This window comes from Mesoplodon mirus (genome assembly GCF_964341445.2).
Source record: "Mesoplodon mirus genome assembly, chromosome: 14".
Classification (NCBI taxonomy): domain Eukaryota; kingdom Metazoa; phylum Chordata; class Mammalia; order Artiodactyla; family Ziphiidae; genus Mesoplodon; species Mesoplodon mirus.
In genome coordinates this window covers 25,796,209-25,812,432 of record NC_138990.1, presented here as the reverse complement: position 1 = coordinate 25,812,432, position 16,224 = coordinate 25,796,209, and the positions used below count along the sequence as shown (strand labels likewise).

Below are 16,224 nucleotides of genomic sequence, written 5' to 3'. Positions count from 1 at the left end.
GCTTTGCTAAACTGTTAGCATTGAAGAGGATTTCCAGGTGCAGTAGCCGCCTCAGAGCTGTGACGTGCCACCCGGGGTACTGCTGACTCACACTGTGTCTGCCTTCCGGGCTTCCACACCCTGAGCGGGGCTGATGCAGCAGAGGAAGGGCGGCCACCCAAGGAGGCCCGGCACCGCGCGCCACGTCGACCCTCCCTGAAACGTTTCCCAGCTCCTCCGCGTCTCCCTGCATCCGTCCTCCCTGCAGGGTCAGCTGCGTCCCAGGACGCAGGCCGACTTGGTGGAGACCCTCCCCACCCCGGGCAGGTCGTCTCCTCTTGGCCCACTCTGCTCCCCTCTGCACTCTCTCGAACTGTTGCTGAATTCATTTCTTTATAAATATGTTGGTGAGGGATCCCTCCCACGCTCAAGAACCAACAACAGCTGTCTATCCGCTGGGTCACTAGTGACCCTCCAAGTCTGTCCAGGCCCCCGGGGTGCCCTTCCCACTCTCCCTGTGGCCGAGCGCTCCCTGCTCCGCCAAGACCGTCACCCCGAGATTCCACCTTGTTCCCGCCGTCTCCTTGACCCACCATCTCCCCAGCAAACGGACTCGCCAACTCATTCACTGGCGCGTCCATCCAAGTACACGTTTCTAGCATCTGCGTGTCAGCTGAGCCTCTGCATGTATCTATACACACGATGGGTGTGTAAGTCCTTTCTTCCTTCTACACCTAAACTAGTCATCCTGAAGTATCTCAATTTCCCTGAGAAATTCCCCCTCCGTGATTCACCTCGCGTGGGCTCGTCCTTTCCTGAAATTCTTCTTATTTTATTAAATCTGCCAAATCTTATGTCTGTACAGATACCTCGCCCATTAAGATATTAAGCTCATTAAATGAACTTACATTTTTTATTATAGGTATTTTTATTATTCCACACACAAGAGTAATAAATAAATATTTGTTGGTCAGTTGGTATGAACATTAAATCAGATTCTGTGCAGGATCTCACCTTGCTTATGGTTTATTTCAATAGCAGATCCACCCAGGTCTTTTCTATAATGTCACCTAGCAGAACCACAATTGTCCAACTAGAGTCTTCTTTCCCAAATTCTGACGTTTCTTGTCATAAACTGTGAAAGAAGTGAACTGTGCATACGTGACTTTTTTGTTGTTGTTTTTAGAGTATAGTTAGTTGATTTACAATGTTGTGTTCATTTCTGCTGTCCTCAGTTATAGATATATATATTCTTTTTCATATTGTTTTCCATTACGGTTTATCCCAGGATATTGAATATAGTTCCCTGTGCTCTACAGTAGGGCCTTGTTGTCTATCCATCCTATATATACTAGTTTGCATCTGCTAATCTCAAACCCCCAATCCATCTCTCCCACACACACACCCCAATACATGACATTTTACGACGTCCCCATCTTCTGCCCAGAATGCAGCTCTGGCCACAATGGGCAGGGTGAAAAATGACACAGTCCAGGTTGGAATCTGGTCAGAGGAGCTGTCGTCTTTACTACTCATCTCTTGTCAGCCCCTCTGATGCATTGAGTGGAATTCTCCCATGATGCAGTTTTGCTGTGTATAAATTACTCACATTCACCCACCTGGCAGTATGTTCCCGTGGCTTAAAGAGGAAGTGTAGGGCCTCCCTGGTGGCGCAGTGGTTGAGAGTCCGCCTGCTGATGCAGGGGATACGGGTTCGTGCCCCGGTCTGGGAGGATCCCATATGCCGCGGAGCGGCTGGGCCCGTGAGCCATGGCCGCTGGGCCTGCGCATCTGGAGCCTGTGCTCCGCAACGGGAGAGGCCACAACAGTGAGAGGCCCGCATACCGCAAAAAGAAAAAAAAAAAAAAAAAAAGAGGAAGTGTAGACAGTGGCTCTTTTCAGGATCCTGCACCAAAGCTGCCCCTTGAATGATCTTGGGCAAGTCACAGCTGTAAAGGAAGTGTAATAAAGACACCTCCCTTACAGAATCGTGTGAGGACCCTGCAAGGTAATAGATGGAAACACTCTGTCATCTCCAAGTGTGACCCTTGCTGTGACCCTGGAAAGTGTCCTGACGATTTAGATCAAGGTAGATGCAATTGTCCCCCAGGACTAGACCATGGCGAGAGTAGCCCGCACGCTAAAACGTGTCCTTCTGTGACACACCCCTCCTCCCCGCCGTGACTCCTTGATCAGGTTAAACACTTCAACTACAAGGAGAATCTAGACATTAATATATGCATTTTTTCCTTCCTGCAAACTTCAGCCCTATCCATTATATTCTTGGTACAAAGTACAACTCAGACTGACCGACCCAGGTGTGTCCTAATCAAAGTCTTCCACTGTGGGGGCCCTGCAAGACGAGGTCTGCTTTGTTATTTTTAAACAACACGTTTAGATTGCCTGGTCCTTCCCCAGCAGCACCCCTTCACAGAGGGAACCCGTCCCTGAACTGCCAGCAGGAAAGCACACTGACCACCTTCCTCTCCCCCCAGATGGAGGTGGACACCGAGGAGAAGCGGCATCGCACGCGGTCCAAAGGGGTTCGAGGTACGTCCCTGCTTCCAGGTCCCTGGGGCCCCTGCTGGGGTCCCCTTTGTCCTGCAGAAGCCCTCAGACCCGGCCTGGACACCACCCTCTCGGTAGCTGTCTGTGGAAGAGGGGCTCTTGGGATCGATCATCAATTTGTCTCTTTTCCTCTCTCTGCAGTTCCTGTGGAGCCGGCCATACAGGAGCTGTTCAGGTCAGTGAACAGGACGGGCAGTTAGCCTGTTCGGAGAGCGGGCAGGATGCATCCCCAGCAGCGGTCAGAGACTGTGCGTCGTAGCAGAGACGGGGCTTTCGCGCTCCCGGGGGACCCAGGGCCTGCACCCCAGCCCCCTCCTCCCAGTTTCCAGTCCTCCCTGTCTGTCTGCGTCCCCCGCTTCCCTCCCGTCCAGGTGGCACCTGAGTGACCCATCCTTTCCTCTTGCAGCTGTCCCACCCCTGGCTGTGACGGCAGTGGCCACGTCAGTGGAAAATATGCGAGACACAGAAGGTAAGGCCTCGGTTTTTCATGCCATGCTGAGTGACTCATGGGCACAGTGAATGGGGACCATCTTGGGGAAGCTTTCCTGTCCTCCTCGGACGTGGGGCTCTTGTAAGACGTTCTGAGCTCCTTCTGGGGTAGCGTTCACCCCACGCCAGGGGTGACGACAGAGGACCAGCCTTGCACCTCTCCCCACTTGCTCCCTGGGATCCTCCCCTAGGTCACTGGGAGCCATATTCCTCCTCCTCGTTTTCTCCTTCCGTAGCTCAGGATGGTAAACATCCGGTGGTAAAGTAAAGCATGAACTTCCTGATCTTCCTGTGGGCACTCAGCTCATCCTGGGAAAGGAGGTCCAGGCTGGCACCGGGCAGCTGCAGGGGAAAGTCAGAGCAGGAGGGGAAAGTCCAGACAGATCACGCTCGTGAGGCTTTGGGGCTTAGAGATGATGCTCGTGAATACCGGCATTTCATGTCCGTGACAGAGGTGGCAACACCTGGAGCACAGGATAGGCAGGTAATTGCTGCTAGAATGTGCCGCAACGGAATCGCATCCTTCACACCAAGACTGCGAGTCACGTGCAGCTAACTCAGGCTTGAGATTCACTTCCCCCAAGATCCCTTTCCCTGTGGTATTGAGGCAGCTTCACCTTTCAGTGGAAGGTTTGGGTTATGATGAGTTAGAAATGTTTACAGGCCGTGACACATTTTTGGCTAATTCCCACAAACAAGGGTGCGAGGACTGAGGCCATTCAGCCCAAGCAGCCATCAGGGGCCAGGCCCAGGTACCCAAAGCTCGGGAGCTAGAGCAGGTGCCCTGAGCACCCCAGGGTGACCGTCCCTCGCTGCTTTCCACTTTATTTCCTTTACAGCTGGACACACATTTACGGATGAAATCAAGCAATGACTATGATAGTCCTTTATCAACATCAAGGGGAAAATTACAAAGTCCTCCAAAATACCCACGCTAGTATTTAAAGAGGCAGGGGATGTTCAGTGGGCATCCATGATGAAATGGTTTCATACCAAAGGGACGACAGGCCATGGTTAAGAGAATTTTGTGGCTTAAATTATTATATTTAATTTATTATATTATTATTTGATTATGAAAAATTATTGAAGTATGTAATTTAAATATGTGGGTTTTTTAAACTATTTGTTATTTTATGAAGGAGTATATATGTAAATTCTTTTTTAAAAATCCAGTTTTTAAAAACTGGATTGCTTATGTTTACAATGGAAAACAAGTTAGCCAACCATCAGTGGATTTTTTCCCCTAATCATCGCTTCACTAGACAATAGTTAAATTTGATTATTTTGCTACTAGAAAGAACAATTAAATTTGACTAAAAAGTTTTAATTAGGTGTCAGCTAGTTTTAATTGGGTGTCATAACCACGCTTTTGCTGGAAAAATCATGAAGTTCCCAAAGAATTGTTTCAAGCGTTTCTATTCCTACCCAAGGTGCATCCCCTAGAGCTGTGGACTGATGGGCCCTGTGGGATGCAGTGTGTGTGCACAGCTCTCCCTGGGATCTCCTCCACTGCTCAGAAAATGATGCTCAGCCTTAGGCTGGGAACAATGCGAAGACAGCTGGGCTCCACCCTCCTCTGAGACCTGATGCTGCTGAGAGCACAGAACACCCTGAATTTTTCAGGAGTGAAGTAGGCGGAATTTTAGAAAGGAGTCACAGAAACAGCCAAATTGGAAAATTTTACAGCAAAAATAATTTCAATTTTTTAAATTTAAAATGTTATTTTTTACCATGAGTCATAGTGTTTGCAATTATTGGAATTCCCACTGTTTTAATAGAAATAGTGAATGGGGAGGCATACTGTGGGAACCCAGTACACAGACACTGGGCCTCGTTTCCCCTTTGCCACTAATTACCCAAGGGGCTTTGGGTGGATTATTTAACATGTATTGACTTCAAATTTCCTCGGTTTTATAATGAGAAAGTTGCAGACTTTGTTATGTAAAACTAATTACCATTCAAAACTTATGTCACAGATAAGACTTCTCTCCAAGGAATCTCACTGAGGTATCAAGTGAGGCTTTCTAAATTTTATTTTTTCATGTCTGTATACTATCAGCAATTTTTAACTAAGGGGTGACATTTGAATTGCTCAGACTGAAAAGGGGCTCTTTGTAATAGATAAGATTCGTGTATACATCAACATCTTTTGACTAGTGCTATTTCAAATTTGTGAGGCTTCAATTATATCTGGCTTTGTTTTTTTCTATTTTTTAAAAGATTTCCTAAATGAAAGTTTCTCCCCTCTGACAGCTGCTCATGCACATAAATACCTGCACTACCCGCCCACACCAACACAGGTGTCACCTTGCCCGCTGCCCTGTCCCTGCTGATACTCGGAGCACATGAGGCCCCTTCAAATAGGACAAGAGCAGCAGCCTCAGTTCAGGTCTTGATGAAACTGCCCGTTACTTCGGTCTTTTAAAGATACATTTTCCAATGAATATATTCCCGTTAAGGCTACAATTTCATTTTACTCACATATCATACCAGTTCATAGCCAAATAAAAAGGCATTCTTTTAGTATATTGAAGTATCTATTTTTTTGAACATGCAAAAATTAATTGGAGGCAGGTGAGGGGAATCAACAATGTAAAAAATAAAAAATAAAATTTTTAGGAAATTTGATATCAAGTGGTAAAATGATGCCTCTCAGTTAATCTTTATTTTGAACACAAGAAAAATTCTAAGGAAGTCAAATATTGATCACAGTTTCAGTGTACCTTCTTATTTCTTTGGAGGGCACGCACATTGGTGGGTGGCCTTGCTGCTTCAACGGGGATTTGGCTTTTCATGATAGCTTCTAAGGCTCATGGCTTTTTCACTGTGTGATAGAGGTAGGGTCGTGGATTTGTAAGAAATGGGGAATAGGTGATAGAGGAGGATCAATCATCAGATAAGACCTGTGAATTTAAACAATAATCTGAATTCACAAGGCATTCACAATTTAAGATCCTGGTTAAAAATTGAGAGGTAGGAATTAAAGTTATAATACTTACTTTATTGGTTGGTCTGCCTTATTCAAAAATTATGTCCTTGAACTAAAGATAATCTATTTATGGGTATTTATTTGTGTTAATAGTTCATCATCAATTTGAGGTGCCTGATAAACACATGTACAACTGCACAGTTAAAGGTTGAATCAAAAAGATAAATTAGGAAAAACATAAGGGAAATGAAAACATAATTTTACCAGAAACCCAGGATGTATCAGGAGTTCTGATACAGTATTCCATTCAGTGCTGAGTCTCTGGGCAGTCAAGGTAAAAAAAAGAGGAAGAAGAATGAGAGAGCCTCATTATCTGATGCAGGCAGCACACCAGTTCCTCAGAGGGGTTACCCTCCTGGCACTGAAGGTCCATTTCTTTGAATCCCTGCACACTGACCAGCAGGGATCCGAGCTCAGTCAATATTTTTTGCCCTGATGCATGTGAACAGGGCCAGGCCTCCAGGCAGAGAACAATATCACCAGCCGTTATCTTCAGAAACATCATTAGTGTCTAGACACATGACTCTGACTTTTTAGGTTTTATATTATTAGCACATGAGCACGACAGAACATTACGGGTTTGCAGTCAGGGCCAGAAGTAAGTCTCCTGTCGTGAAACAAAACACCAACTCAGTCTTTGCTGTACACAGCAAACCCGACCTCTTCTTTCCCACTCACCTCTCACATCTTCTGCACACCTGACTGCACACAGTCCAGTGCTCTGAGTGCACACGTCTTTTCTAAACTGGTATTTATGGGTAGCTGAAGTTTGCATCTCAAATGCAGGGGCCGATCTCAGGCTTTCTTTGCAGATGCAAAACTACCCCTCCGCCATCCTAAGTGAGTTTTCCAGAGTTTGGTTCTTAGACGCCCAAATTCAGGGAAGGGAGAGTCCTGGATGCCCCACTCTCCTCCCTGGACCACCTCCTTCCCAGTGTTCAGGCAGACTTGTGACCTGTAAGCATTTAAAACCCTAAAACACCTTTATATTGATATAAAATACTATTTGTGTTAAAGATACAGTGCAACTTGATGTTACAAAGGGATGAATATATAGACACTAAATTCATCATCGAAGTCCCAATAAAACTTAAAAATAGGAAAAACAAAAATATTAGTATCTATTTCAGATTAATAAATATTAATGTAGAGGAATTTGAATTTTAGCCTTCCTTATAATAGTTATATACATACTGGACCATTTAGAATTAATTGGATTTACTTATTGTTTTCTGAATGGTGATTTTTGTATAAGCCTCCAATGAGAGAGGGGGAGAGAGAGGGGGAGAGGGAAAGAGAACTTTTACTGTGGATTCATTCTTCACATCATTGGTTTTGTGAACCCTCTGAATTTACTTCTGAAATTTAATGGATTTTATTTACATTTACCCTTCACAGCTGTTTTTTAAGTTACTGTTTGTTGAGCATAAGGTTCTGGTGAGATATTTGATCCGAAATCTAGCTTGAGAGACTTGCACAATCAACAATCCCCCAAAAGCCAGGGGATGGCTTTGGTATTATATTTAAATCCTTCCCCATTTAGAAAATTCAGAGTCAAATCAATTTATCTTGAAACTTTAAAATTAAAAGCTCCAAATGGTAGATTTATTTTTTTATTAGAAAATTATTAAATTCTCTCTGGCTTATGGTGTACGTTCCTTCTTCAGATTTTTTTCCATCTCATATACCTTTGCACCTACCAGTGTGATTGCCATGGAGGCAGCCGCGGGTGAATAATTGCCTGTCTTCACGGGAGCTTGTTCTGGACCTGGAGCTGAGGGCTTGCTTCCTGATGTATGCATGCCTCATTTGGATGCTGCCAGCAGCCTGGGGGCTGTTTTATTCATGCCTTGACAAAGAGCTCTCACTAAAAGCCTTGGAAGAGAGCCAGGCACTGGGAGAGATAGTGGAGCATTTCAACGTGCAACTGAGAGGAGAATCGATAATCAAAAAGGAAAGAAAGAAAGAGACAGAGAAGAAGAAAGAGAAATAGAGATCCCTATACCTCCCTTTTACTGGTTTCACATGGGTAGAATTTCCATTTGCATTAAAATAAAAAACCCTAAAAATAATTGCATTTTTTCCTAACCACGCTTGAAAGTTTAACACAATTTTCCACATTTAATTGCAAAGCTGATTTTAATTAGTAGGGTCCCGCATGTGAAAAATGAAGATCCACTTGGGTGCGTGGAAACACTGCAGTGTCGGCTTTATGCTCTAATTAATGTATGGCTGCTGTGCAGCAGGGCACACTCTGGGGCGTTTATGAAGAATTCTGAGCACGCAGCCACCCAGCCAGGAGCCATGAGAACCAACACCTCCCCCTTCATTCTTTATGAGGCATCGCTGTGCATCACCCCCTGCATAAACTTTACGGCATGCCTGTCCTTTTTACTATTTGTCACTAATATTATGAATCAGAAGTTAGGGCACACCGATTTTAACATTAATTTGATAGCTTGCCCGGTTGCAGAGAGAGCAAAAATGTTGTGATCTCGGGACTTATCTGTCTGAAGTGGAGATTCAAAGCGAGTGGGTTTCCCAGACTCACCATTGCTTGATGCCTTATTGTGAATTGTATGTGTGCAAACACAAAATTCAGGCATGGTCTTTCCAGACTGGGGTGGCAGTTAACCTTCATTGTCACAGTAAATCCTCTATTTAAAAAAAAAAAAAAAAAAAAAGCTTCCTGGCCATTATCCCAAGAAAACAATGTGCCTGCTGCTTGTCTATAGCACGTCTGCCCAAATGGACAGATCTCTGGCCCTGGCCAAGTCTGTTAACATATTTCAGAAGACAGTGTGACTGATTCAGTGTATTCAAAACTGCAAATAAAATAGGTAATGCATTTCAGGGTGGATTTTTGACATTTTATAAAATTCAGTATACTTTTAAAATAATTCCACATTCATAGAGGAGGAATATAGGTATTTTCAGGTAGGAACTAAAACATAAGTATACTTAGAGAGTCTCTAATATTTACAATCTGTATTGGTTAAGAACTAAACACAGGAATTATAATCTTGGTCTGATTTATTGGCTAGTGATTAAAGATATGTAAACATGGCTTTGAAATATCTCCAAAATACACAGCAGAAATTAGTGTGTGGTATGGCTACCTTCAGGGTTTACCGGTTCCGATGACCACAGTCTGCGCTGGGATTCTAGCAGGTATGCAGCCGCCACGTTTCAGAACTGGTGGGCGGAGAGGGGGTCCTGATGTGAGGGTGAGGGGGGTGCTGGCCCACTGGGCGATTGTGAACCAGGAGCCCCTCACACCTGCCGACGGCTGGCTGTGCAGCCCCGAGCTGGTCTTCCCCAACCTGTGTGCGGGCTCCCTGCACGTCCACACCACCAGGGACAGGAGAGGCGACACCCAGAGTCAGTGGCTGCTGGATGGTCCTCAGAGAGGTGTGAGTGATGGGGGAGGGTGGATGGGACGGACGTGTGAGCCCCTCACGCTGAGTCCAGTGTGTCCAGGTGACAAGTCCAGGCAGCAACTCCAGGTACCTGGAATCTGCAGTCAGAACCAGTGATTCCGGAGAAGTCAGCCTTGCGACCAGCTCTTCAAATCCACATTTAAGAGCAATCACGTCGTTAGTGTTATTACTTACACCCACACTTTGAGAAGCCCAAGGAGTCACGAGGATGACCTTTGTCCTTCTGCAAAGTGATTGCTTCTCCTCCTTCTCGGATCTTAGGTCCTGAAGAGAAAACAGGGCTTCCAAGATGAGACCCCAAGAAATGACTGAACCCCCAAACTCCAGAACCTTCTTCCTGCTAAAACTCGTGACAGAGTTAGAGGAGAGAAGCTCTGCCCTCTTAGCTGTAATGTTAGTTTGATGAGATTGCAGTGTTTTAGTCTGAAAAAGTTTCTGTGTGACTTAGACCATTTCCAACTACAAAAAAAATGGAAACCCCACTGAAGACTGGCTTAAACGGTACAGAATGAATCGTCACGTAAACTGGGAATTGAGGTCAATTCACTTCTGCCCCATTGTCCAGCATCTCCCCAGCAATCACCCCCACGCCTGGTTCTCACCTCATCCCAGGGCTGCCTGCCAGGGCCAAAAGTCCAGAGGAGGCCGGAGGGGTCAGGTCCAGTGAAGAGGAGCTCCGGATAAGCCACCTACACCGTCCTCATAGTTCTGGTGCTCCAGTGGGTCCACAGCCGGGCCTGAGCCCTCTGACTGCCAAGCCATCCCTGGGCTGAAGGCTGAATCAGCTCCACTCAGGCCGGGCGTCCTCCCCAAAGCCTGGAACATCAGTATCACCGAGAACTTCCTGGAAAGAAAGCATCCTGGCTACATGCCCCACCCCAAACCTGCCAACTCAGAAGATGTGTCAGGGTCCCCGCTGTCTGTTTCCCTCCCCTCCAGGGGATTCAGATGTCCCCCAAGTGTGAGGTCATGGCTCCCGAGGGCACAGGCCTGTGTGTGCCAAAGGCAGTCACCTGCTCTAGTGGGGTTTTCAGGTAATGTAAAGAGAGGCTGTGTCCTGGGTGAGCAACCAGCAAACAAAGCCAAATTATGTGTGAAGCTGGCAGTCAAGGAAATATTCAGTGGCCATCTGTCTGGAGAAGGACTGGATGGCCTGGTGTGGACAGGTCAGGGCTGTGGAGGCTCAGCCTTGTCCCGTGAGGAGACCCCCTCCCAGATCCAACACGAGTTTCAGGTCACGTGTGCAGGGGGGATGCAGAGGTTCCCGGCTGCTCAGAGCCCCCAGCCAGCCCTGCCCTGTGCCTGTCCCTTGGGCCAGCGAGGCTCTGTGGTCACCGGCCAGTTCTGCCCTGCATGCTTCGCCTGAGCAGAGCCTGGTGGCCGGGAGCATACAGGCAGTAAAAATCCAGAGTGCCTCAGCTGGAAGAAAATCTGGACGTGCCCTGGAGACTGTGCACAACCCGTGGAGAGCTTGCTTCCCTCGTTCCGACTGGGCTACCTGGGCCCTGTGAGCCTCCGCGAGGCCCTGTGGACCTGGGAGCAGGAAGATAAATGCACCTTCCCTTTCCTGGTAAGGGAAAGCTCTGAGCTCCCCGTGTATAATTCAGCAGATTTTAAAAGATCCACTCATTGTAATTTAGTAGCCACTGTGCGGGCCGTGAATACTACCTAATGCTGTATCTGACATGGCCAGTGATACGCTTCCCACAGGATTGGATGCATCTCCTAAAACTCTAGGGAGGAGAGTAGGGAGTGAGCAGCTTGGAAGAAATTTGATTCCTCAGTGATGCATTAGGATGCAGTGATGCTCCCAACTCGCTCCGCCAGCCCCCAGCCCATCCCATGGCGAGTTGTGCTTCTGAATGAACTGTCTTGGCCCCCCTGAGAGTCCTCTGGACCCCCGCACCAGGGCGAGACTGAGAGCTAGGAGGGCAGGGAGGCAGCAGTGGCCACCGGGGGGATCGGGCAGACCCCGATCCTGGAGCCAGGGTCTCTGGCGCAGGCTGTGCTGCACGCAGTGTGACCGAGCGGCTTCACCATGGTTCACGCACATGTCAGGGAGCTAATTATGGAGCGGCTTCTTGGTGCTGCATGTAGGAGCAGACCCCACCCTCAGGAGGGGGCAGAGAGCCCCCCTACCGCTACTGTAGTAACAGACTCTCTGGACCACAGCCCCTCGCCTGCCCCCCATCTCAGGAGACACTGATCAGATGCTTACGACAAAGCCACCACCTTGAGTGACTAATGGACTGAACTTTCCCTGAGGCAGCATGGTTTTGCCAGAGATGCTTCTTAAATTAACCCAAAGCGATTTCTAATAAGTGATGGTGTAGGCAGAGGGGAGGGGGTTCGGGGGTCGAGGCTCTCACTGGAGCCCCGTCTGCCAGGCAACAGCACCACCCAGCCTGCATACGCCTGGGGTTGGCCGCCCATGGATGCTGCCCCTGGAGCCCATGCACAGCCCGCATAACCCTGGGCTGGGCCGCCTGTGGATGCTGCCCCTGGAGCCCACGCACAGCCCGGCCACGGCCTCTCCCTGAAATGGGGCAAGAAGGCCTGGGACTTGCAGCTTTGAAACTTCAGGACTTGAAAAGATAAAAAGGAGTTAGCTTTTCAAATTGTCTTAACTGATCCTCCCAGGGAATTTTTATTGACAACAGAAACCAAAAGAAATACTGCATGCGCACAAAGGTGATTTAGGATTAAAGGTGGGAAATGCTCATTTCCTTAAATAAGGACTAAAAATGGGATTACAAAAGAAAGAACAGTGGAAGTGGTGGCAGATTTTCATGAACATCTTTCTCGTTCTTGTCACTGTGCTCCGTTCAGGGAATGTGACATTTGCCCAGAACATCAGACTTTTTCCTTGGATTTTTAATGCATTTTACTTAGTCTCATGTTATAAGTGTAAATTTGTATTTTTTAAATTTTTATTTAACTTTATAACATGAGCCTTTTCTGATGTCACTAAATATTTTAATTTTCATGACTAACTTCCATCCTGTGGTGATATTGTAACTTATGCAACTCTTATTATTGGAAATTATTTATTTAGGTTTTTTTTTTTAACTTTCCCATGTTATAGATCATGTGTGCTAAGTGTCTTTGCAGACAGCTTTTGTGGCTTTTGGCTCCTTCTTTGGGGCAGTTTTCACAAGGAGGAGCCTTGGCTTGAAGGACGTGAGGACAGAAATGATTCTAAGAGTTTCTTTCCAGCAAGATGGGCCCTGTTTGCATTCCCAGCAGCAGAAGGGAAGGTGTCCCTGTTTCCTTCTGCAAGTCATATGGAATAATTGTTTTTAAAACACTTCCTTCTTACTAAAAAAAAAATGTGTTTGTGAAAGGATAAACTTTTAAAGGATTGGTCATTTTTCAAACAATGCTAATGCCAGAAAATTCTAGAAAAAGACATGGTTTGAAATTTAAGCCACACTTTTTTTCCTCTTAAATGGTCTCACTTGTCAGTGTTCAGGTGAGCTGGACCCCAGCTGCCACCCCCCAAGACTGATCCTGGGGTGAGGCCCTCCAGAGCTGAGTAAGGAAGAGGCTTCCAGGCAGAGGGGCGATGCTTCGTGCTGGGCGGAAGGTGAAAGGCTATCTTTCTCTGTCTCGGTCACCTGGTTCCCCCTCTCGCCACCCACCAGCCTCAGCATTCCAAGCCCAGGAGCAGAGGAGAAGCCAGTGTCCGGTCACCAGAGCCACAGCCAAGTGCGTCAGGGCAGGGTCAGAGCCCCTGAGGGAGGAAACTGTGCCTGAACTTTATATAAAAGTGTCTTTAGATGTTAGAATGATAAAAATTCAGGCCAGCAAAGAGCAGCAGAGGTTCTGCATCAGGGCCTGAGGGTCTTCACTGCCCTGTGCTCCTCCAGACCAGCCAGGAGCCTTGGCTGTGGCTGTCGAGAGCTCCACTTGAAAGTGTGGGCGCAGCAAGTGGGTGAGCTGGGAGTGGCCAAGCACACATTTCTGGGGCTGCTGCCGTGCAGAGGCCCTGGGGTCCAACTGAGGGTGGCGTTCTGCACAGCCTTGCCCTTAGCAACCATCCCTAGACACACACGCCAACGGCACAAAAGGCAAACGGACAGTCTGATGGTTACCACTGACCAAACACATAGGGGATGTGGGCGTGTAGACGGGGCCCTGAGACCAGGAAGGAGCAAGCAGGTGGAGGGGCTGGATTTCACCCCACTGGGGAAACTCGCCCAGTTGCCTTATTTCAGAAAGTACAGTGCTCTTTAGGGAAATGTGCAGAGGCAAGTGAGAAGTGGTCACCTCTGTGGCCAGGTAGAACAGGACTCTATAGACTGCTTCAAAGATGCTCTGTTTGGCTAATTACTGAGTGTTCACTGCACACACAGCCGTTGAGCAGAAGGAATATTTGGGGACAAAGGGACACCCTGCCCTTTGACTTAAGACGTGTGGCCCACGCCAGCGATGAGTCCAGACATACAGGATGCAGGGGAGGGTATGACCAGGGAGACAGAAGGAAGGGTCCTGGGAGGAACACTGGATACACGAGGCCCGTGAGAGTCTTCCTCCTCTGAGCCCTCTGCCGTGTGCCCCCAAACACCGAGCAGGAGACAGGGCCAGAGGGACAAATCATCTCACATCCTTCCTGGGCACTATGCATGCCCACCTTTATCCAAGGAACAGTGTGGACACAAACATTCCCAATTTGCAACATCTTGGAAAATGGAAGTTGGAAGAGTTTTGCTGAGTCCCAGCTTTGGCTCCAGCCGGGCAGGACCTCAGATTTCACCCATGTTTCGTCTACATCCTGTGTTATTTACACAAGGATTCATCACAACTTTCCTTTAAAGAGTAGATCTCTTTCCCACAGTCGAAACACAACATCTGAAGCAGGATCTTCGATCCACACAAACTTTCTTAGACACTTGTCACCACCGCACAGTTTCTGCCCAGATGTAAAATTTTCTTCCTAAATGGATTGTCATCAGCTCCTCAGAAGACAGAGGAAACTTCTCTCTTTCTCTCCCCAAGGCATCCTTTCCTCGGCTCACAATGGCCGTTCATTTAGTACCTGCTGGAAGATGTTGCTACTGACGTAATGAAAGGATGCTGAAGAGGGAAAATGATTGGAAAGATAGAAGGACAATTTCTACAAGCAAAAAGATTGGCTTAGGTTCAGTTCTACCTAAATTTATAACCAGTAGGATCTTACTGTCTTCTCCTTGGAGGAAGCCTTCTTGACTATCATCTGACATCTATCACCTCCACACCATGAGTCAGGACCATGGTCGGACACAGAGGCATCACGGGAAGGAAGCGATTCCTCCCCTGAGGAGGCCAGCTGTCCCGCGGATACACATATATGACAGAATGTCCCAAGGGCCCTTGGAGTCCTGTTTGGGGACCAGGGAACAGAGAAGGAAGGGGCTCCATCCCCCTGGGCTGGCCAGCCTTCCCAAGGGGGAGACTCTCCACCTGGCCAGTGGGGGGAAGGGGGCCCTCAGGGGAGGGCACAGCGGGAGGGCTCGCGTGATCAGTCACCCTTTCACTTGGTGAGTCTGAGCTCTTTGTTAAGCAGCACTGTGCCAAGTGCCCAGATCCACGTAGGAACAGACCGGGTATCCGTAGGAATAGACCGGGTCCCCGGCGTTGGATGGACTCAGAGCCCGAGCAGAAAAGCACCAGACCCAGACACGGAGCACCAGCCCATGGAAGCTCAGGCCTAGGGGAGCCAGCCTGATGAGGCCGGGTGGTGGAGGGGGCCCAGGGAGGCCAGAAGAGGAGGCAGGGTCCTCAGTGGGACTGTGGTCACCCCCAGCGGGGGCGGGGGGAGAAAAGCACAGCTAGGAAGGAGGCTGTGGTTATAAGAAGATCCCAGTCATGGAAGGTGCCCCATGGGGATAAGGGGATGTGGAAGCCGTGGCCTCAGGATGTGGCCCAGTGGGTCACAGAGGACCGTATGTGCACAGGCAGGGTCAGGTTTTGTCCTCTCAGGAGGGAGAGAGAGAGAGAGAGACAGGGTGGGAGGGAGGGATGGAGGGGGGAAGGCAGGAGTCTGTGCATTGGAGGCGGAGATAGGAGTGAAAGCTCTTGGTGACCAGGGGGCCAGAAGCCAGCCTGGCCGGAGGCGGGGTAAGACTGGAGGGAGAGGAGGACACACTGGAGACATTCAGGGTGTGGACACAGCAGGACTCAGAGCCGCCGGGGGAGCTGAACCAGGAGGAAGAGGGTCCGGGAGACTCAGGTCCTGCGTCCTCGGGCCCAAGGTTCAGTACAAACAGAAGGAGCCGGGAGGCAGACAACACGTTAAGATGCGCTCGATGTGGTTTATGTTGCACGGCCGACAATTTCACACTCATCTCCAGTCCTCTGTGGTCCGAGGCTACTCCACGCGTGAGCAGCTTGCATGTACCTTACTGTGTGCGAGAACATTCTGTCTGCCCCGTGCTGTGTGGTGAGAACTGGACCCCAGAGGCCGAGTGCCCTGCTGGGGTCCAGGTGATGGGCTGGTCACTGGCCAGCAGGCCAGGCCTCCCATCCCCAGCCCTGCCCACTTTCCACGAGGCCGCCGGCCTTTGGACCGCATCACAGGCTGAGATAAGCCCTCTGTGCTGGAGTTCACTTCAGTGAGGGACACGCAGCCCAGATGCAGACAGAGACGGGGCAGGAACGGGGTGGTCTGAGCAAGGTGGTCATGGCCAAAGGGGGCTGAGGTTAGTTCCAGGGGCATCGCAAGGCATGGGGCCCTGGGAAGCACCGCGCATTCAGTTGAAGGGACCTATATGCAGCCTT

At 48.6% G+C, this 16,224-nt stretch overlaps 1 protein-coding gene across 7 annotated transcripts in view; it reads left to right on the top strand.

The window, feature by feature from the left end:
• Positions 1 to 2,474: 2,474 nt before the first annotated feature.
• MYT1L (myelin transcription factor 1 like) overlaps positions 2,475 to 16,224 on the top strand; it is a gene marked incomplete at both ends in the record, with an annotated part of 138,470 nt that continues 124,720 nt past the window's right edge. For 5 of the 7 annotated variants that reach the window (XM_082642424.1, XM_082642421.1, XM_082642420.1 and 2 more), the window contains 3 exons: positions 2,475 to 2,529; positions 2,689 to 2,722; positions 2,954 to 3,016. In XM_082642424.1, the coding sequence (XP_082498550.1) occupies positions 2,475 to 2,529; positions 2,689 to 2,722; positions 2,954 to 3,016 (152 nt within the window). The remainder of the gene's footprint in view (positions 2,530 to 2,688; positions 2,723 to 2,953; positions 3,017 to 16,224) is intronic. The other 2 variants (XM_082642425.1, XM_082642422.1) reach the window with 1 other exon arrangement.